General features: G+C 46.1%; 1 protein-coding gene across 4 annotated transcripts in view; it reads left to right on the top strand.

The window, feature by feature from the left end:
• Positions 1 to 23,694, top strand: part of FERRY3 (FERRY endosomal RAB5 effector complex subunit 3) — a 586,640-nt gene that overhangs the window by 274,320 nt on the left and 288,626 nt on the right. For all 4 annotated transcript variants that reach the window (XM_078673965.1, XM_078673966.1, XM_078673967.1 and 1 more), the window contains one exon: positions 20,974 to 21,048. In XM_078673965.1, coding sequence (XP_078530091.1) covers positions 20,974 to 21,048 — 75 coding nt within the window. The remainder of the gene's footprint in view (positions 1 to 20,973; positions 21,049 to 23,694) is intronic.

The following is a 23,694-nucleotide window of genomic DNA, read 5'->3' as shown; positions in this document are numbered from 1 at the left end:
AGATTTAAGTGGACTTGATATTTCCCATGAGCCTGAATTCTACTCACCCTTGGTCCAGCCACTGACCAGAGCACTTCTTACACATTGGTCATGCTTTGGGCAGACAGAATTCATGACCTTCAGCTCCTTACCATTGAGTTCAAAGCCAGTATCTTGAAGTGCTCCAGCTGAGGCAACATCTGCTGAACCCTTTAATGAGGCAGTTGCTGATATCTTTTTGGGGTCTTGGGCCAAACCTTGCTCTAGCTCCCTTGTCAATCAGCAAATTCTGATACCCCCACCACACTACCTGGGTGACACTGCATTTTTGTCTCAGCACCCCTACCCTGAAAGTTTGGTGGCGCAGGGTCTATTAGTCAGATGAACCCAAATACCTTTCTGACTCCTCTTTCCGATAGGGAGCCCGAAGATTGGAGACCCTTTGGAAGAAGGAATTTTCTTCCAGCAGCATGGCCTTCATGTCTGGGAAATACCAGCTGTTTCCTGGTCCCCTAGTCCACACTCTTTGGAATTTGGTGGATCAAGTTCCCCTAAGTGTCCAAGAAGAGAGGTGTGGCGCCGCGGCCAGGGCGACTGACGCTGGAATCTGGGGACCACAGTTCGATCCCTGGCTCCGGCGGCAGGTTAGCCCAGCACCATGTGACTCTGGGCAATAGCTCGCTTAATCTTCCCGACGGCCCCCAGCGCCTAGAGACCCTTACGGGTGATTGTGCGCTTTACAAATGTGGACTTTACTTTACTTTACTTTATCTCTGACCTGTCCTATCCCAAGCCATACAGGATGGTTACTATGCTGCTAAGTTCACAATTGTTTGTGGCTTGGATACTACTGATCCATTAGCGTGCCCTTAGTGGAGCACATCCACTCGGTTGGAGGCATCATTCACTGATTCTTGCCAGGTTCTCAAACCATCACATTGGACAGGTGCGTCCTGCTGATAGTCCTGAACGGGGACACCCTGCCCTTCATTGCCACTCTGCAGCTCCTTCTACCATCCCCAGGGCGACTGACGGATGACCATCTGTCCATCCTAGGACAGAACCTTTGAGCCCTTTTGGCCAACAGGGCTATTAAGAGGGTTCTGACACCAGAAGTAGGTTGTAGTTTTTATTCCTGGTACTTTCTGGTGCAAAAGAAGCACACAGGCCTTAGCCCTATTTTGGGCCTGTGCCTTCTTAACACCTTAATCTCCTGGAAACAAATTAAATGCTCAAATTGGCCCAGGTCTTGGCTGCCCTCGACCCTGGAGACTGGATAATGATGTTACACCTTCAGGGCACCTAGTTCTACATACCTGTACTGCAGGGCTATTGGCTCTCCCTGCGCTGATATCAGTTCCCAAAAGCGACGGGCTTCAAACCCTGTAGAAACTGTTTTACAGGAGCATTTTCAGTTCTCTGTACTCTCCTTTGATCACACCAGTGCTCCTCGAGTGTTTTCGAAAGTGATGATGGTGGTATGAGCACACCTTTGGCAGTTCCAGTCTTCCGCCTACCTTGACTTCTAGCTAATACAGGCATGCTCACCCCAGGATGTCGTTCACCACCTCCAGACTACAGGGAACCTCCTGTCCTCTTTGAGGTTCACTATCAATGTGTCAAAGTCACACCTGACTCCTTCTCAGATGCTCCCCTTCCTTAGAACCATTCTGGCCACAATTTGGTTTCATGCTTTTCCCTCCAGAGTCCAGAACATTCAGGCTATGATCTCAATCTTTCATCCTTTCTGCTGGATTTCAGTGAGGTTGACTCTGAGGCTGTTGGGACTGTTGGCCTCCTACGACCCTGGTGGTCAAGCACGCTAAGTGACATATGCAGTCTCTGCAATTTGATCTGAGGTATCAGTGGGGCCAACATAAAGGATACCTGTCTGATCTCGTAGGAGACTACGAAATATCGGGAGTTGTAGTTACTGGAACACAATTGAGTCAGCAGCAGCCCCCTTTCCATACTCCACCCAGAGTTGACATTGATAACTGATGTGCCCCTTCTGGGGTGTGGTGGCCATCTGGGGGAGGTGGATATTGAGGCCTCTGGTTTCAGTCAAAGGTCCGGTCCATATCAATCTTCCAGAGATGCGGGCCATTCACTTAGCATTGAAAGCCTTCCTTCCATCCAGCAAAGGGAAACTGGTGCAGGTGCTTACGGACAATACCACCGCCATGTGGTATTGCAACAAGCAGGGCAGTGTAGAGGTCCTAGGCCCTGTGCCAGGAAACACTTCACCTCTGGGAGACGATGGACCATCAAGGGATCTTCCTGATGATAAACAATCTTGCAGGATCTTTGATTTCCTGGGTGGACAAGCTCAGCCATTAACACCTAGCGGATCAGACTGGCCGTTATACCAGGAGGTGGTGCAAGGTCTCTTCCGCAAATGGGGAGAACCTTGGCTCGATCTATTCACTACCGTCAAGAATGTGCAATGTCAGCAGTTCTGCGTATTGGAATTTCCTAGGTGCCTCTCTCTAGGTGACGTGTCCCACTTAGAGGATACCTTCCAGCCGATACCACTTCTACCCGAGTTCTGAAGAAGAGCAAGAACTACCAGGCCCAAGTCATCCTAATTACTCCCCAGATTAGGCATAGAGAGTAAGGTATCCAGATCTCCTGTCACAACAACAGGGCAGGGTTCTGCACTGAGCCTTTGCCATGTTCATACTATAAGACTGAGTGGCGACAGTTGAACACCTTCGGCTGGAGGTGGTGTTGCCAATGGCAGCCAGTCCTCGACAAAAACGGTATACACCTGTCATTAGGACAAATACATTGTATGGTGCTGCACACGCTAAATTGACCCACCCTCCCCCCAAGCCAAGATATCTCACGTGTTGTTGATTGTTTTATCTTTTGCCTGATAAAGACTTTGCTTTGGGCACAGTTAAGGGGACCTTTTGGCTTCTTTACGGTTGCCAGACCAGCCCTCATCTAAATCACTGGTTTTGATGCGGTTTTTAGAAGGTCTCTAACATTTGTTTCCTCCCTCTCTATTCATCATGCCTCAGTGGGACCTTAGCCTGGTACATATTTGAGCCACTTCACAACTTCATGAAAAGCAAGCGAACTGGATGTTGGGCGTCCATCAAATAAGGACAGTAACATATTACAATCATCTGGGGGTTTGGCTAACAGCGAGGGCTACACATAAAAGAGCTAAACCTAAAAATCAAAAGAATATTTATTTTACTCAGACGCCTAAGTCAGCGCTGTATCAAGTCCAACAGTAGAGCCTATGATTTGATTTGATTAGTTGTGATTTGATTTGAAGGTTGCATTTATAAAGCGCGGGCTGTCACTCTGAAAAGAGCATCCTGGTGCTAGTCGGGGGAAGGTAGAGATGGAGCCGCAGGGACCCTTTATGAGGGTGGGGCAGAATTCATCTGAAGATACGAAGATCCATGTTTTCAGTGCCTTCCTAAACTGTGTCTCTGTTTACAACAACCTCATGTGTATTGGCAACAGATTCCAGGCTTTAGTTCCTAATGCGGCTACTGTTTTTCCTCCCTTTTTTTGTACCTAAAGCAGGGTGATTTGAGGAGGTTTGATGATGAGGATCTGAGAGTTCTAGTCATGGTGTAAAGGGTGAATCTGGCTGAGAGGTACATTGGGCCTAAGTATAGTGATGCTCTGAACGTGATTAAGAGTATTTTAAATAGGATTCTCTTATTTAGTGGAAGCCAATGGAGAGTTTTGAGTGCTGCAGATGTGGAGGACCTACTTGATAATTTCAGGACTAAGCAGGCCGCAGGGTGTTGAGCCACTTGTAGTCTTTGTAGTGTTTGTTTATACGCACCTGCCAGGCGGCTGTTGCAGTAGTCCAGGTGCAAGAGAATCAGTGCCACTGTCTTCCTTGCGGTAAGGGGGATAAAGTCAAAGAATTTTTTTAATGACTTGATAAGGTTAAAGCAGATCCCTGCCACTGTCAACACGTGTGGTCAGAAGGAGAGAGCGGTGTCAAATTGAACTCCTAGGTTTTTGGCTACCTTGACAGTAGTGGGAGGTGGAGTCGTACCTTCCGTCCACCAAGCACTTGGCTGGAAGGGATTGTCTTTTCCTATCAGAAGGATCTCCGTTTTGTCTGTATTGCATCTGAGGTGGTTGTCCTTCATCCACTGGATGACCTCAGCTAGACATAGTTTGAAATTGAGTTCAGCGTTGCTAGAGTCTTTGTCCAAAGATAGAATCGATTGTGTATCGTCTGCATAGGACATTACCTCAATCTCAAAAGAAGATATCATGGAGATGAGAGGGGCTATGTATATGTTGAACAGCAGCGGGCCCTGTGGTACTCCAGTTGCAATGGGGCGTTCAGCAGAGAGGAATGTTCCGAGGGACACTGTTTGCCTTCGATTGGTGAGAAAGGACTCAATCCATGATAGTACTGTATTGAAGATGCCACTTGATTTGAGTCTTGTAAGGAGAATATTGTGTGAGATGGTATCAAATATGGCAGACAGGTCGAGGAAAATCAAAAATCAAAACTGCCTTCCTTCCTTTGTCCGCTATACTTTTTAGTGTGTCCGATATTTCCAGGAGTGTAGATTCTGTGGAATGCTTGGGGCGGAAACCTGATTGCCGAGGGTGGAGGATTCTAGCGGTTTCAAGGAACTTAGTTATTTGTGGACTAGTCTTTCCGTAATCTTACCCAGTATCAGAAGGAGTGATATAGGGCGGAGATTGAAGAGATTGGCTGGGTCTATGTTTTGCTTTTTTTTCAATGGTTTCATTATGGCTAGATTCCATTCGTCTGGAACTGTGCCTGAGAGTAATGAGGAACTGCGATTTGGCGAAGAATCAATGGGGGGGCAGGCATCCAAGGGGGAACCTTATTTACATGCAACAATTGCAGCCCGTGTCTGCTCAAGTGATACTGGTTCGACAATTTGGAGTGAGTGATCAGTGCAAGTTGGGTCGGGCTCCAAGTCCCAGGCAAGATTTTGTGCAGGGGACGTTGGAAAATCCTTTTGGATATTCTGGATTTTTTCCTCAAAGAATATCGAGATCTGGTCACATAAGCTCTGAGTGGGAGGGAATTATTTATGCAATGCTTTGGGGTTAGTGAAGGACTTTATGATTGAGAATATGATTTTTTGGTCTTGGTTGGCCTCAAGTATTTTGTTGGAGTAATACTCTTTTTTCGCTAATTTAATGTTAGTGTGGTAGTTCCTCCTGCTTTTTTTGAATGCCTTTTGATCTGCTGCACCATAGACTCTTCTCCACTTGCGCTCCAGTTGCTTACATTGGGGATGTAGTTGATTTAACTCAGGTGTAAACCAGGAGGCTTCATGAGTTTTGGTTTTCGCTTTCTTATTGGGTGGTTCAAGTGGGATTAGCTCATTGATGATAGTACTCAGGGCAAAATAAATTCCAGCAATTAATTATGGCCATCTAGCCTTCCCAGGAGCTTTATAGAAACTTATTATGGCAGCCCGGACAAAAGCATATGATAGTGCTGCAGGTGCCCAGACAAGGAAGGAATACCAGGCTAAGACTGGAATCTGGACTCAATTAACTAGATCTGGCTCTTCAGGGGGGACCTAATAAAATATTATATCAGGGTGCTTAAAGAACTCAACACCTCCCTTAAACCTTACTTGAAAATGAGATTCAGGGAAGTGTAATCTCTGTGAAACACCAAGTTGGGCCAATTAATAGGAACCCTGAAAATAGAAGCAGAAAGCATGTAGCTACACGAGATTCCACACTTTGCCTGGGCAAGACGCATTCTCAGCTGAAGTCAGAAGGAAAATCGTGTTCATCCGGCTTATTCCCCTCAAGATTTTGAACTTCAACGCAGCATGGGCCCGAAATAACGACGCAGTCTTCTATCTGCTATGCAACTACCATAAATGGTCTTGGCTACATCTTCTATGTTGTTGCCCCAAATAGGCCAGTGATCGCAATCAACTGTTACGCCCTATCCTAAGGATCAAGGGCTTGAGGTGCTGCATGGAAGCTTCAGATTGGTGCCTCTCAGAAAATGTATTCATCAAATTAGAATTGCCCTTATTGTCCAGCAATCGGTGTCAGAACCCAGGGTCGGTACATCATATGGAGGTTGATGTGGCCTAGCAGTTCGGGCTATACTGTTCCCATTGGGCGCAGGGTCAAGACTGATTTGCATATGGCTGGGTTCAAACTGGAATGGCATGGAGAGCAAAAAACGACAGATTTATGCCCAGAACTCTGTACTGGGGTGAATGTATACATTGTGCTGCATTCTGTTCATCAATTGACCTTTTCTGTTAAGCCTCGGTGTTAGAAATTGGGGTTGGCAGATGTATGCACCTTGTCCAAGCAGAGCCACAATCCTATTCAGGGCAGGTCACAACACAACCTAAATTATGCTCTGTTCACCCTCTGGTAGGTTAGCAAAAAGCAGTGAGACTTAACTTAAGAGGCAATGTGTTAAGTATTTGTGCAACACTTCATACAACAACACTTTGAAAACACCACAAGAATACTCCAAACCAGGTTAAACAAATAGATTACTAGTTTATAAATAAAACAAGACCAACCTGACAAAAATCCATACAGTAGAAGTCGAGATATGATCTTTTAAGGATGAAATGCAAAATCTAGCATTTAGAAGCAAGTAGCGCCTAAAAAGTTAAATCATGCTGGACCGGGGTAAAGTCCAGAGTTAAGGTCAATTACGATGGAGCGCCGGCTGGATAGAGGACCCACACAGGCCCTGGAGCAAAAGTACTGGTCGCAAAAGGAAGATGCGTTGGTGATTGCCACGCAGTTGAGGTGTGGCGCCGAATTGCTCCACGCAAACTACGGCGATGCGTCGGGTCCATGAGCAAAGTATCAGTTCCGAAGTGCGGTGCTTCTGAATGCGATGTGGCAGGTTTCTCTGTGCTGTAGAGGTGATGCATCTATTCCGAAGCAGTGGTCTCAGTACAATGCAGTGATTCAGAGTGCGATGCACGGGTCTGGTTTCTGCACCGGCTGCAATTCTGGTCTCGCAGCAGAGGATGCGTCTGTTCCACTAAAGCAAACCCTTGGTTACACTTCCAAGAGTCAACAAGCATTTACAATGCAACGGTTTCGCCTTTGGAAAAGTTAGAGCTATTGGCATTGTAAATGACAATTTTTTTATTTATGTGTTCGTTTGAAAACCGATAAATAAATGGCATTGTCATTTACAATGCCAATAGCTTAATCTCTCGCAAATGCCACACACACCCACAGAGAGCCCCCCACACAGAGCCCCCCACACAGAGCCCCCCCCACACACACAGAGCCCCCCACACACACACACAGTGCCCCCCACACACACACCCACCCACAGAGCCACCCACACACCCACACAGAGCCCTCACACACACTGCGAGACCCCCCACACACCCAGACAGAGCCCTCCACACACCCAGACAGAGCCCCCACACACCCACACAGAGCCCTCCACACACCCACACAGAGCTCATCCATCAACAGGGATGATCTGTGGTGCTGCTGCGAAAGGTCACCGCTCAGGCATGTGTGCCCCCTGTTCGGGTGCCGTGAAGATGCAGCGCCTCGTGCCTCCAGGGTGGTGCTGACATTCACTACAATGTCACAGCAAATTAGGAAGCATAGGCTGCACACCAAATCGTAAAATTTGAAACACCACTATACTTGTCCTCCAAAAATCTTCAGCTTGGGCCTTGCAGCACTGCACCTTTTTATCACCAAGCTTAATAACACCTCCCTCAACTGCTAAAGCATGCCATCACCACATACATCATAAAGAAATCGTCCTTGAACTCAGACAATCTCTCTCAATAACCAGACGATCTTCAACCCACACTCTTTTGCCAAAGCACTCAAAACTGTTTTTCTCACCAACTCACAGCCTACCAGGAAGCTCAAGGCCTCCTCAGTGATTTCCACTGACCTCAGCAATGCAGAATCTGTTCTTCTAACCTCATTAAACTAAGGCAAACCCTGTGCTTTAATCCTGTACTCATCAATGGCTTGAACCTCTCAGCCGCTATCATTGGAAATGCACTATCCTTTTACTCCTCCTGCCTAAAACACACTCAGATACAATTGGGCCCTTCTTCTCCTGATCTGACAGAATCAACTATGAAGTCCCACAGCACTCAGCTCTTTCACCAGTGTTGTTCAACATCTACTTGATCCCTCTCACCCGAATCCTTGATTCTTTTGTTAGTGTATTTAACTGCTAACAATACCCAGTACACATATGTTACACATAAAAGTTGACAGCAGCTCGAATCCCTCTTGGCAATGGCGGCAATGGTAGGCTGAAAGTTGGCATTTTTCGCGAGTGCAGCATCTAAGGAATTCATGCGAAGAATGCACTAAGAAACGCTGGAAAACTCACGGCAACAATAACATCCAGGCGGCTGTGTCTTTCGGGGACTTTCGGTGGCAGCGCGGTGGAGAGACAAGAAGGAGTAGCAGAAGAACAGTGGGGCAGTGGAGTTTGTTGTCTGGCAGGTGAATGCGCGTCCGCTCAACTCAGGCTAATTACTATCGGCCGGTGCTTGTCTACCCCCTCCGGTGGCTGCTTTCAACAAGTCAGCGCTGCGAAAATAAGAACAAGGCATGGCATGCGCGCACACAGGGACAAAGAGGCTTTCAGGGAATGCGGCTCTTTCTTCAAAGGCTTCTAATGGCGAGGCCCGTTATGGCGTCCCAACTCAGGCTAATTACTATCGGCCGGTGCTTGTCTACCCCCTCCGGTGGCTGCTTTCAACAAGTCAGCGCTGCGAAAATAAGAACAAGGCATGGCATGCGCGCACACAGGGACAGAGAGGCTTTCAGGGAATGCGGCTCTTTCTTCAAAGGCTTCTAATGGCGAGGCCCGTTATGGCGTCATGAACAGAAGCGGCACGGACAGCGAGAGGGGAGGGGGGCGGCGGGAACGGCCAGCACTCACCTGGACCTGTACTTCCGGCGGCGGTCGGCCAAAACAAACATGGATGCCCAAAAAAAAATAAACCCCGCCCACGGCCGCGATGATGCGCACAGAGGGGCGGAGAGAGAAAAAATCGTGGGAACGCCCCCGAATCTGGTCCGGCCTTGACGGACAGATCCGGCTCCCAATGTCTAGCCTCCATTTATGGAGCTAGCCAATGGGGGCCGGGGGACGTTCCTGAAGCCCATATTGTAAACAATAGATTTCGCCTGCGCTGAAAAGCTGCGCAGAGCGCAGCCTTCGGCAGGCGAAACCTAAAAACTGGGGTGGCACCACTTGGCAGAACAGACTCACAAGCAGATGAACCCAACGGTTAAAACATGAGGATTCTAAGTCTTTTGTATCCTTAAGCAACAGGAAGGCAAGCCCTTGGAGTCACTCTTGGTTCAAATGATGCTGGTCCAGTCCTTTTCACCTAGGCAGATAACAAACAACAGGGCAACACAGCAAGGCAAGAGTTCAGCAAACAGAAATTCTTGCAGAGTGGCACATACCTTGAGCAGCACAGCAGATCCTCTTCTTTCTGGCAGAGTAGTGACCTGTCCTGAAGTGTACTGATTTGGTAATGCCAGAGGTCCAGTACCTATATCCACTGGTGCCTTTGGATTGGGAGAGACTTCAAAGAAAGCTTTGAAGTGCACATAGGTTCCATGACCTGGCTCCAGACACACTATAGGGGGGTAATTAATCCTTTGTGTGGGGATAGGACACAGCCCTTTCAGGTGTATGTGTCAGCTCTTCTTTCCCATCCTGCTCAGGATGGCCCATCTGCATGCAGATAACCACGCAGGCACATCTACCCTTCTTTGTGTGTGATTGTCTAGAGGGAATGCAAGAAGCCAGCTGTCACCCACCCCAGACGTGTATTCCAGAAATGGGTACAATGCACCAAATGGCTAAAGTAAGTAAATGCCAACTTCCTAAAAGTTGTATATACAAAACAAAATCATTATCCATGTGGCAGGAGGACGATGTGATCCAGAGGGAGCCCTAACAAGCTTTTGTAAAGGAATCACACTGGGCTTCAGAATCCACTTGTAAACAAATAAAAATTACAGATACTCACAGAACATGAGCAATCCAGAAAAGCCTGTCCTGCTCATTTGAGTTGGTGCACAAGTACAAAACCCTAATAACCTCGACAGCTGATAAGTAGGAATCAAAACACTACGTCGTGCCCTCTAAGAATTCATCAAACCCTTGTCCTGAAGAGAACCCCCAAAGAAAGTGTGGGTTTGAAACGCGTAGACCCGGATCAATAGGGGATCCTAGTTTAACCAGTATCAATATGGACGTATACATTAATTTGTCTACAGAAACTATTGGAAGCCCATATTAGATACCTCTGGACCCTTTATACTTTCCAGTACTAAGGGCACTTTCTGTGAATGTAATGGTCTGGTCTTGTAAAATGTTGGATTGGTGAAGATGCAATTTTAGCCTAATTCACGTATACATTTTGCTTTATCACGATGTATATTTGGTTTATCTTTCTATATTTCACACATGTTTTTCAAATATTTTTCACTGTATATCCATTGAGTTGAATGTGGATTGTGTTTCTTTTATCTCACCAAATGTGAAAGTTTAAAAAACGTTTGTGTTCAATCATTACTAGAACAAATTTGAGGTCATCATTCTTGAATAAAATGTACCTCATGTTAAGTACAGATGTGTATAAGTCTCAGAACCACCTGATTTGGTTTTGTGTATTCAATTGTCAAAGGCCCAATGTGGTTGTAGGTAAGGGCCACACCCCACAATTCATACAACTTCCTAAAATTGCCATTTGCTAAACTGGAAATTAAAACCCAACTTCATCATAAGTTGCTAAACTTGAAAAGTCTATATCTTCACAATTGGGAATCACACTTAAAATATGTAATAAGGTAATCCCAGTGTTGTCCTATTGGAGAGATCGGCATTACAGTAATGAAAAACGAAATTGGGAGTTTTTCACTACCAAGATGTAAAGTTTAAATGTGCATATCCTACCTTTTAAATACACTGCACCCTGTCCTTCGGGTTATACAGGGCTTACCTTAGGGGTGACTTATATGTGTAAAACGGCAAGGTTGAGGCACGGCAAGAGTGTTTACTTACCAGGTCAACATGGCAGTATGAAGAGAAAAAGCAATTATAATGACTGCCGAACAATGCATTGCCTTTGCAATGGGGCTGGAATAATGAATGCGTCTTAACCTGGCATTCCTTTACCACACATGTTGTTACAACAACATGTCTTAGGTAAAGCGACGTTGGACTTTAAAAGTCTAGCGGTTTCCCTCCAGTTGCGCAGACTTGAGTTGGAATAGTAAATCATACTGTTCCAAAGTCCTGCGCTTTTCCTAAGGCAAGTCGTTGTAAACCTTGTCTGGTAAAGAAATGCGTGGTTAAGACACATTTGTTGTTCCCAGTACAATGTTAAGGAGCACGTGGTTTAGGCATACATGGTTGTGCCATTCAACCCAGTGTGAAACTGCACACACAGGCTCTGCAGTGGCAGGCCTGAGACACGGTTAAGGGGCTACTTATGTACAAGACACAATCAGTGCTGAAAGCCCACTGGTGGAATTTAATTAACAAGCCCTGAGCACATGTAGTGCACTTTACTAAGGGGTTATAAGTAAATTAAATATGCTGATTGGGAATGAACCAATATTACCATGTTTAGGGGAGAGAGCACAACAGTTTAGCACAGGTTAGCAATGGTAAAGTGTGCAGTGTCCTAAAGCCAGCTAAAACAAGGTTAGGAAAAAGGAGGCAGGCAGGCAAAAATGTGGGGGAAGACCACTTTAAGATTGCCTGTTCCACCGTAAAGTCCATTCCATGTAGGGAGATGGACCACCTCAACAGTTTGGGGTTTTCACCCCTCATCTGAATGAGGGGTCTGTGGTCTGTCCGAATCAGGAAATGAGTCCCAAACAGCTATGGTCTCAACTTCTTCAATGACAAGACCACAGCAAAAGTTTCTCTTTCAATGACACTCCACCTCTATTCCCACGGATGGAACCTCCTGCTTATGTAGGCTACTGGTTGGTCTAGGCCTTCCTCATTTAGTTGTGCTTACACTGCCCCTAAGCCATGCTCAGAAGAATATGTATGCACTATGAATTCCTTGTGAGAATCAAAGGGCTTCTGGCATGCCTCTGTCCATATAACCAATCTGGGCTGCTCCTTAGAAGTCAGCTCAGTTAAAGGGGCAACAATGGTTCCATAGCCCTTAACAATTTGTCTGTAGTAGCGAGTGAGGCCTAAGAAAGCTCTCACTTCTGTTTGGGTTTTAAGTGCTTGCCTAGCCATCATAGTTTCAGTCTTGGCCTGGAGGGGCTGCACCTTGCCTCCACTCATCAGATGTCCCAAGTTCACCACAAAACCCTGCCCAATCTGGCCCTTGTTTGATTTGATTGTCAGGCCTTCATTTTGCAGGGCCTGGAGCACCTCAAGCAGGTGATGCAGTTATTCCTCCCAGCTGGAACTGTACACAGCGATGTCATCTAAGTAGATGACACAGAAAGCCTCCTTACCTGCCAGGACCCTGTTGAACAACCATGGGAAGGTTGCATGGGCAGTCTTCAATCCAAAGGGCATCACCAGGAATTGGTAATGACCTTGGTTTTCTAATTAGTCTGGCACAGTTTGATTAATCTTCACAAAACGTTCCCCAAAACAGTCATTCACCTCAGCTCCTTCCTGGAATGTTTTGGGGTGATTCATCAAGCGGGGACTGGGGAAAAAGGGAAGGGTGCCAAAATGCTTTTTTTTATTTTTTTTTTTTTTTTTTAATTTGTTTATTGAGGTAAGAGGATCGATGCACTGCACGATGCATACAAACATAAACCACAGGGTAACCATACACAGCGCTGATGCCTACATCCATAAATGGCCGGCCACCCGTACTCTGACATCAAAATCTTCTGCATTAGTGTTACACGGCCCATCAGCCGACATCCATCGGACCGGCGGCGTAATGATCGATAGCCTCCCTGCTTTTGGCAGTGCTGAATTCGCACACTTATAAATCAGTAATCTTACATTTTTCAATTTCTTTGGCTTCTTATCCTGTATCATAACTCAAACTAAACCAAACAATGTAGTCCCCAACTTTTAGTTCACATCCTGCAATCATCAATCTGTGTCACAGCATCCTCCCTCCTCAGTGTCATTACTACTAAACTCGTACATTTTGAGTCGTCATTGTCTCATCTGTAGATTCCTTTATATCTCCGTCTCTGATCCTGAACCAACATGTGCCAGTAAATACACTCGCAAATATCCCCAATAATCCTTGGGCCTAGAGCCACCTGGCAGCTCTTCCTCATATGTTGCAAGCGTGTCTCGACAATACACCATATCATTTATCCATTGCTTCACCTCAGGGGCCCTTCTTCCATTCCAGCACATAGATACCCTTCTCTTAGCCAGTAAAAGCGCTATAGCACAAAATGTACGTTTCAATGCTCTCAGTTGCGGGATAATGCCCAACAAGCAGATTTTCGCATCGCACAGCATAGAGGTCCCCAACATCTCGTTCAGGCTCTGCATCACACCCTCCCAAAACCCCGCCACTTTGCGGCAGTGCCACGCCAGATGCATGAAGTCCGCTTCATCTTGCTTACACCTACAACATTGCGAATCATCTCGCAAACCGTATCTATGCAATCTCAGAGGTGTGTGGTATACCTGATGCAAATACTTGTAGTGTATTATTTTCAAATTCCCGTTAGGGGTTAACATACCAGTGAGCGCACAGGAGGAATCCCATTCCAAATCAGTGAGAGGTTCTGCTAGTCCAGCACTCCATCTGTCCCTAGCCTTGTGAGTATTCGCCCCCGCCGCCTCTTGTACAGCGGCATACAGTTTGGACACCAAATGTGACGCAGTCGGTGTAGTTAGGAGCAGTTGTAGGGGCGCCAGTGTTGGAGGTTCCTCCGGGTGTGTCGGAAAGTGTTCCCTGAGTGCTCTTTGCAGCCTATAGTAATTGAAAGTGAATAGCGGCGTCGGGTTTGTGATGTAGTTCAGCTTGTCCAGCGCTATAAAGACCCCGCTATCGTATAGATCCCCAAGAGTGTCTAAGCCCGCACGTCTAAACATGTCAATGCCTACCCTTTCCTGTGTCACCGAAAGAGCTGGGTGATGTGCCAGAGGAAGTGCTGGTGCATATAGTGGTAAGTTGCGTGTCGTCTTGCCTATCAGCCGCCAAGCCTCAATCGTGGTATTAACTGGGTTTATGTCTCGTTCATGCCGTTTAGCGCGTGTATGTGTTAATATGCTGGCTAGTGGGATAGGGTCAGCGTCACCCGCCTCTACGGCCACATGTGACAAGAAGGGCACCTCATGGTACCAGTGGTGCGCGTATTGCGCTTGCGCGCATAAGTAATACAAATAAAAGTCCGGCACCCTAAAGCCCCCCCTAGTATATGGCAGCGTCATGGTACGTAATTCCATCCTCGCTTGTTTCCCCGCCCATAATAAGTTAAGAACCAGTGTGTTAATATTACGGAATACGGCAGCGGGTGGTTTGATTGGGATATTGTTAAACAAGTACAGGAACTTCGGAAGGAGCACCATTTTTACAATAGCCGCCCTGTCTGCCAACGAAAGGGGAAGTCTGTTCCACCTCTTAACCTTGTCCTCCAGCGACGATATGGTCCGCCCGTAGTTCGTCCTTACCACCAATTCCGGGTCTCTGTGGAACCATACCCCTAAATATTTCGTCGGTTCTTCCTGCCATTTTAAAGGATAGTCTAGTTTTGTCGGGTGGGTGCTGTCCGTTAAGGACAGAACTAGGGATTTATCCCAGTTAATCTGCAACCCGGACTGTAGGCCAAACCTGATGTACTCTCTCAGGAGCGGATTAAGGTGCTGCTCAGGATTCTTCACATATAGCACCATGTCGTCTGGGTATAGTGAGATATGTATGGGTCTGGAGGGCATTTGTATCGCTGAATAGTGGTGATGCTGCCGGATCTTACATGCCAGCGGCTCTAGCACCAACGCAAATAGCATCGGCGAGAGCGGGCACCCCTGTCGAGTGCCTCTGCATATTGGAATGGGCTCCGATACGTATTTGTTTACTCTGATGCGTGCTGTCAAGTTGGAATACAACATCATTATCCAACCCAGAAAGATCTGCGGGAATCCCATACGCACCAATACTGCGTGGATAAAGGGCCAGCCAATTGTGTCGAAAGCTTTTGCTGCGTCCAATAACACAGCCACCGCCTTCGATTCCGGTGTTAGGTAATGGGCCAGTGCGAACAATGTGCGAGTGTTATGTGTAGTCGCTCTGTCGGGGATGAAACCTGATTGGTCTGGCCTTACCAGCAATGGCATAAGGGGCTTCAACCGGTCTGCCAATAAACTGGCTATGATTTTAGTGTCCACATTCAATAAAGAAAGAGGGCGATATGAGTCGCATTTATCGGCTTCTTTACCCGGTTTCAGCAACGCCACAAGCAGTGCTTCTCTCATGGAGGCTGGTAGCGTCTGAGCTTCGTGCGCCGCCCCATATAGCCGCACCAAGTGTGGTGCTAGGGTATCAGCGTACTTTTTATAAAATTCCGTGGCAAAGCCGTCCGGCCCAGGTGCTTTGTTATTGGGTAATCTCCGAATGGTGTCAGTCACATCCTCTACTGTCACCGGGCGTTCTAGATATTTCCTGTGTCCTTCAGCGAGCCATGCCAGCTCTATATCTTCCATGTATTGTAATAAATCATCTTGTGGTGGTGATGGACGCGCTGTGTAAAGTGCCCCGTACGTCTTCCTAAATTCAGTCAATATTCCCTTGGTGTCCGTGATCGCCTCCCCTGTGTCTGTGCTAATGGATGTTATGTTTTGTGGGGTTCTACCCGTGCATATCTTTGCGGCCAATTCCCTACCAGGCCTCCCTCCTTCCCCATATCTCCTCGCTGTCGCACGCCTTGATATATATTTTAGTTCGTCCATCGCGAACTCATCGTATTCGGTGAGGAGTGTTTTGATTTCCCCCAAAACAGCAGCGTCACCCGTTTGGGCGTACGTGTGTTCCAGGGTTTGTATAGTCTGTTCTCGTGTGTGCAGTTGGTGTCTGATGTCCTTGAGGATGCCGGAGGTGGTGCTGATACAGATCCCCCGTATCGTGGCCTTAAATGCCTCCCATAGCAGACCAGGGTCTTCAGTGGTGGGGGCGTTGAGATCGAAGTAATCTATGATTGCCTTGTGTATTGTTTCGACATAAACAGGGTCTTGCAGTGCAGTCGCGTTGAAACGCCAGGTAAAAGGTGGTGGGTCATAGTATGGTATAGCAATGTCTAATAGTACTGGGCCATGGTCCAAAGTGTTCGCGGTAGGTGAGTTATGTCCCTGACCCATGAAAGTACCTCCCGTGTGCCCAGCCAGTAATCCAGCCTAGACCAACTATTGTTAGCTGCATTTATGTGTGTCGCGATAGTTTTGTCTGGGTTACGTGTCCTCCATAAATCTACCATGTGTAGGTCTTCCATGGCGTCTTGCAGCATCAACCTCGCTTTGCCGTGTTGTTCCAGCGTATGTGTCGCCCTATCTAGAGTATCTTGTAGGGTGACATTGAAATCCCCACCCCAAATTATGTGAGTCGTCTGCATGTCGACAATAGCGTGCCATACCTGTTTGAAAAATTCCGGGTCATCCACATTGGGCCCGTATGTGTTCACTAACAAAACCTTCTGCTGTCTCACCACTCCAGCTAGTATGACGGTCCTCCCTTCTGAGTCCCTGTGTGTGCTCGTGATCTCAAAACCCGTTCCCTTTCTGATCAATATGCTCACTCCTCTAGAGTACGACGAGTAATTCGAGTTGGTGACAGATTCAGCCCATTTAGCGCCTAGTGCGGAAGTACTTACTCGGGCCAAGTGCGTTTCCTGTAGGAACACAATGCTAATTTGTAATCTGTCGAAATAGGCAAAGAGTCGCCTGATCTTTTTCGGGTCGCCTAGCCCCCGTACATTCCATGTTAGAACCTTGAGCGTATTAGTACCTGTTGTGTTTATGAGCTTGGACATCAATGGCATACAACTTACATTTGTAACTCTGCATGTTCAATGCGTATGGACATATATATTTTACAATGACCGGCATTGACGTTGGTACGCTCCGTACATGGACAACTCTCACTTCATAACACACAGCTAAGGAGTTCGCCATGCGTCTCAGACACAGAAATTGCAGTTGGAAACATTTAGGAAATCCCACCCTCCCCCCACCCACTTTAGCTCCCGAACTTTGCCAAAGCCATCCCTTAATAACCTTTAACTGTAATGTCAAACTCTTAGTGGGGAACACCCACTCGGGGGTATCACCAGGTTCACACATCTCCATCCACATAGTGGACGTGGACGGTCGCAATATCATGCTGTAGTGTAGTACATGCACTCCAGGTCCCCCAACCCCCCACCCCTTCAGTACAAGCAGGGCCGCCAATTCGGCCTGACGTCAGTACGCCAATTCCCTCTTTACCAGCCACTCTTGCGTAGTCATTAGTTCGAGTCTTGGCATGGTCTAAGTGCCTCCTATCAGGCGAGCTATGGAAGTCATATAGTTTACCAGAAGTGGCAGGCATTAGATCGTGGTCACGCAATCTTCACAGCCGATTGGCAAAGAAGTAGACATCCCCACGCCCTCTATTGCAGCGATACTCACAGTCATGATGACTCGGCTGCGGCGTATCTCCATCATGGTCCATACTTACAGTAGAATCGCAAGTGCCACGCCAGGTCACCATCCGCTACCAGCTTCATCGCTCTGGGGCGTGTGAACATTCACGCACAAAAGCAGCGTCCGTCGCCTGCGCCTCACTGCCGGGCACCGAAATGTAGTTCCGCGCGCCCCTAGATTGGGTCGGTCATTCCACATCGCTCGTGGCCGCACTTTGATCCTGTTGCTTGCGCCTTTTCAGTTGTTGCCTCACGTAGTCCTGCGCCGCCTGTACTGTTGGCAGTATGACCGGTTTTCCACCAGTGAAGATTTTGAGTTTCGCCGGGTATAGCATCGCATATTCTTGTCCGAGTTCTCTTAGCTTCTTTTTAACTGGAGCGAATTCCTTCCGAGCTAGTTGCACCGCCATGGTATGATCCGGATAGAACTCTAGCGTATTACCTTGATGGGTAACCTTGCCCATTTCCCTGGCCAGCCTAAGTATCGTGTCACGGTCCCGGTAGTTGAGCAAGCGGGCTATGACCATGCGGGGGGCGGCACCAGGTTTCGGCACAGGCGCAAGTGAACGGTGCGCCCGTTCAACCAGGAACACTGAAGACATTTTCTCAGAGCCAAATACCTCTTTCACCAACGATTCTATGTAAGTCTCCATCTTCCCCGTGTTTGTGGATTCGGGCAAGCCCGAAATTCGGACGTTGTTGCGCCTGGACCTGGCTTCCTGGTCCTCCACTTTGGCGCGCAAACTTTCCACTGTCTTTTCCAGACCTCCGCAGGACTTGGACATGGCCTGATGGTCATCCTCTACTTGTGAGATTCGTTGTTCGGCTTCCGTTATTCGCCCGTCGTGCTGTTCAATGTTCGCCGTCATGTTGTCCATGCGCTGCACCACATTGTCCAGTTTTCCGTTCATTTCCTGCAGGCTCTTTTGGATCGCCCGTAGCACTGATTCCATGCCCGTGGCGCCCGATTGTTCCTGGCCCCCTTCCGTCTCGTGGTCCATCGCAGCCATTTTATCTTGCTTCCGCGCCTCAAATTGGAGCTTAGTTTGTTGCCTGTCTGGTTTCCCCATTTCCATCTGCTGCTTCGGCGTAGTTTGTGTCGATGACAATCTGGGGCTGCTAGCCGTTGTCCCGCCAAAATGCTTTTTCCCATACATTTTTCTGTAGGAAAATTGAACAGCAATAACAAAAAATGCTGAACGGAATTACAACAAATTTGACAGAAAGCTTTTCATGAATATGGTATATAAATTGGTATTTATAAAAGCGCACGGCTACTCAGAATAGTGTCCCGGTATAAATCTGTTGAGTAGTTTTTGATAAATTAAGGCTAAAAATGTATATTTCACGCTGCAGAGATAAGATCTGATTGGCTGCCACCACATCAAGAACGATGTGGTGTCAGCCTTGTTAAGACTCAGGACTCAGTCTCGTAACCTGGAAAAAACGTACAAAAACATATAAGTTGCAGGTTAGAGATAACCCTCACCCCCTCCTAGCTCGTGCTCTGTGCTGTTCAGTGGAGTGTAGAGCCCCCTTGTGGTGGTTCTGTGAATGCATTTTTGTAGATTCATTTTTTAAATAAAACTTAATAAAAAAAAATAAAAACTAATTGCAATCACTTTTTATTAAATATTACACTGTGTGAATCAATGAAATATACATTTGTTTATAATTATTGGTGTTTTTTTATTATTTTACAAAGATACTAGACGTGCTTTGAATATGTTGAAATGCTGACCCCTTCATAAAGCCAATGCCCAACTACTTACATTTTGGTCTTGTGGTCTGTTGACAAAGTCAGTGCATATAGACATCCAGGCCTGCACTCGACCACCACCCTGCACCCAACTCATGTGCAGCGGGGTCTGGGGGTGGGCCAGGGCATGGCCGTAGGTCAACTCCACACAGCTGTGCACGGCATAGGGTTGGCTGCCCACAAGGGGTGGGATGCAGAGCCTGGCCTATGACCGAAGGCCATGCACAGCGGGGAGCTCAGGTGTAGCACAAGAATTAAACAAAATAAGATTAAAAAATATTTTCTGCAAACTAAAGTAGAAAAAGTAGAAAGCACTGTCCTGTGCCTGCGATTAATGAAACAATCTGACAATTCCAGCTGCACATACATTTCAATATTACACATCAGACATTTAGTCTGGTCCATGCTATTCATATTTTTTTATGTTTTTGTAAATAACACTTGTGTCATTTAAACTGTTTTATCTGCCAATGCCCAGGCGTCCATGCCAAGGTAACATTTTTTTATCTGCATTACTCTCCTTTGGTTGTGAAATTTGTGGATGGACTCTAAAGCAACTTTATTAGGGGGAATATTCTGATAGGATGGTGCTGCGCACTCATTCTAAATGCTCAGTGGTATTTAATAATGCATGTCAAAGGTTTAGTCGGCATACATTTTATCTTCAGAGTTCAGTTTCAAGCTGAAACGGCACTACATAATTTGGGTGGAGCTGTTACAAAGAGAACAATAACATAATGTATTATGTTGCTTGTTAGCTGGTAAAGCAATACATGTTGGGCGGAGAGCACACTGCTAGGAAGACGTATGGTTCCTTGACATGACTGGAAATGTATTTATTCAATGGTGCTGCATAATTTTCAAAGTCTTCTATTCATATGCTCATAGTAAATTACTATGTTGCTATTCAAGCAAAGCAAGAGGATGGGCTGGCAAATTTGACATTTTGCTTGGTGCTACCGACACTTCACCACCAATCTCCCTATATGGAGTGCATTATAGTCAATATATTCAACTTCACAAACCACCCCATAGAGTTCATTATAGCCCATGTACAGTATCTAAATATCTAAGAGTATCACTCTGCAAAGGTTAAATATTACCTGTGGAGCGAAGTTTCAGTGGGGGTGTTTGGGGTGTCAGTAACCTTTACATACACACAGACAATGAACACACACACACACTCCTTCTGCTTCGAAAATCTGCAAATATGTTGGTTATTTTACAAAACATTGTATTTTGCAGCAAGCCCAAAATACAGGGAGAACTCTTGGTAGGTTGGGGTGGAAAATAGGATCATACCTCACCTGCCAGGAAGAATACTTCATATGCTTTCTTCTTAAATGTATCCTATCTGGACCACTATGTGGTCACTGAAATGTTCAGTATATCACTCTGTTATGTGCCCTAGTCAGACAACTGTGGTCCTGTGTGGCAACATACATAAAAAGTCCAAAAGCCCTCTGACTCTAGAAGTGAACCTTTTTCATAGCACTCTGTTACATACTGTGGATTAATTTTTATCAAATAATTATGCTCTTGCACTAATCCTTTTTGATGTCCTTCTAGATTATGTGCTTTTTCTAATGCAATATTGTGCTTCATTACAGAATCAGATGACAAAAACGCCACACATGAAGATGACGCCAAGAATATGGAACGCAATCAGTCAAACATTTTTCCTGGTGGGTATTCCTTTTTTTATTGAGTATTATATTTATTTTCACTTCACTGTTACAATAAAAGCGTCTTAAGTGGCATTAGTAGCATACCACATGTGCACATTTAGAGGTCTTGGAGGAATAGTGGTGGCACATGAGAAGTGACGTTGGTGCTTCTTTTAGTGACCTGTTTCTCAGGGTGTGAGAAAGTCTTGTATCAGGAACCTCTGGAATTGCCAGCATGCACCTTATCACCAGACCGCCCTATGAAAAAAATTCCAGTGAATCAGCATTGTGATGGACCCACTAAGTAGTCCCCATAGGCAGGGGAAAAGATGTCACTTTGAGATGGCATGCTCCTGGCAATCCCTGGAAACATGAGGCAGAGACTTTTCAAACACAGACAAAGGCAAGCCTCAATTGCCTTCTGTAAGAGATGAAACGGCAGCAGAACCCATGCAGAGAGGAGGGAGGCGTGCCCTAAGCTAGGCTCTAGAGCTGACTCAGAGTACTTGTAACAGATAAGACCAGCGCCCTCGAAGGACTGGAGAGGCCCTAGGCCGTGGACTTCCTTGACCGTACAGGTAGAGGTCAGTATAGTTCCAAGACGGTCGAAGCACCAAGGGATAAAGGACTTCTCCAAGTGGTAGTCAGAATCTTGTCCAACTAGAAGAGGAGTGGGCATTGTGATGGGAGAGTGGAAACAAACTTGATCGAGGAACATAGGGCAGAATGGATGCTTTTTGAAAATTAAAAGGACAATATTAAGAATGCTTCCAACCCCAAATAGGCCAATCTTATTCCTTAATATAGATACCAAAATACTAAGGTTTTGGATAATTGACAGTCCCATTGTAATCCAAGCAAGCTTTGTCTCTAGTAAGTAAATATGAGATAACATGAAAAAGGTATTCTTGGCGAAATTGGCGGTAAGGGCAATAGGAAATCTCTGATGGATGCCAAAAAAGCATTCACAAGTGTTGACTGGGTCTTTATGCGAGATGGACAGTGGTTTGGAAATTGTTTCCTCATTTGGAAGATGCCTGTGTAGCAGAGCCAACCGACCCTGAGAGCAAGAGCACCACTGAAAAGCACCTTCCCACACTAGATCCACATCTTGTTGAGGCAGATACCTTATGGCGCCGAGACTGATGATGATAGTATGTCATCAACAAACCCCTTCTACGGAGATACAAGACTAGAGGAGAAAGGAGTGACTTGTGCCAACATATGTCACTCTGGGATAATGAGCTGGACTACTGATATGCAGTTACTAGCATTGTCGTCATATCGTTTGGAGGCAGTCTTGTAAAAATAGTATGGGTCAACGGGAACTGTTGTGGCGTACCTTGGTTTATAATTTTTAGCCAATTAGAAAGTAAGCTTCAGGCAACAAACTCAGAACAAATCATGAACAAAGTGGATAGAAACTGTTTGCTAAATTGAGAGCAGGAGTTGTAAGACCTCAGGAGCAACTTCTGTAAAATGTTTGGCTTCGAAGATTTTAATGCTTTTTTTTAAATTATTGAACCTTCAATCAGTATACCTGGAAACAGTTATTTATTTTAAATGCTCCTGATGGTGTCATGAAAAATTGGGAAAACTTGCATTGTCAGGCCAATTTTTATAGGACAAATGCTGTCATCCAAGGGAGGGGGTGACCGTACTGGTGTTCTGGTTGCCAAGAAGGATTTAATGGATGGTGGAGTATAGAGGCATAGGTGAGGCACTATTGGGTAAACAAATCGAGGGCCCAGGATATACTTGCGAGTAAAAATGCCTGTATCGACTGTAGATGCAGATCCTCCACAAGTTTTCCTTCTGTTGCGGACATAAGAACTTTAGCAAGAAGTATGGTGTCCATGAGCTCAGTTGCCAGTTTGGAGATCTCCTTTGTGCCCCTGGCAATATGTTTATGCCCCCCCGAAAGATGCAAGGTTGTGTGGGGAGCATGACACCTAGGGTGAGAAACAAGACCAGGGTGCCTGCTTTCCACTGTTCTTCTTGTACTGAAGTTGGAGCTCTTAGCACAGCAAATAAATATATAAGGGGCGTCAAATTGGTGGAGGAGAGAGTCTCAATTAACTGACAATGTTTGCAGAAGATATACTATTGTCCTTATCAAACCCCACAATCTGAGTAAATCAGAGGGAGTGAACCTCGTGGTATCTCAAACCCATTCAGGCCATAGAGAGATTGACCTCCTTCCAGTGGACTTTTCTACTAAATATCTGGCAATTTACTTAGCTGGGTCTCTAGCACGAACTAAGAAGATCAACGGCACCGAGAGGTAAAATAAGAACTGACAATTTAGAGGCATAAACTGCTCTCATGGATAAGGTAGACTGCAGCCTTCAAGAAGTCTGTACTATGTGCAGTTACAGAACCTTTGGTGGTTCTCAGTTATTTGAAAGGTGGATAAGACAGAACAAGGTAAAGAAAACATATTACAAAAGCATTGTAGCATCTTGATAATTACATAAGCAAAGTACTCCAATGCCCCAATACACTGCAAGTGTTGCGCATTGTAGCGTACACTGACCTGAACCGTTATTTAGACAAGTTAAGACAATAGAAGGAGGGAATGTCTGTGCAGCCTTTGGGGAAGCAGGGCAGGAAGAACATTGGTAAAAATGAAGGTAAATACCTACCCTTTGTTCCCAGGTTTCA

Source organism: Lissotriton helveticus, chromosome 1_1 (genome assembly GCF_964261635.1).
Source record: "Lissotriton helveticus chromosome 1_1, aLisHel1.1, whole genome shotgun sequence".
NCBI lineage: Eukaryota > Metazoa > Chordata > Amphibia > Caudata > Salamandridae > Lissotriton > Lissotriton helveticus.
The sequence above is the reverse complement of the archived record's forward strand: the minus strand, read 5'-3'. Positions and strand labels throughout refer to the sequence as shown.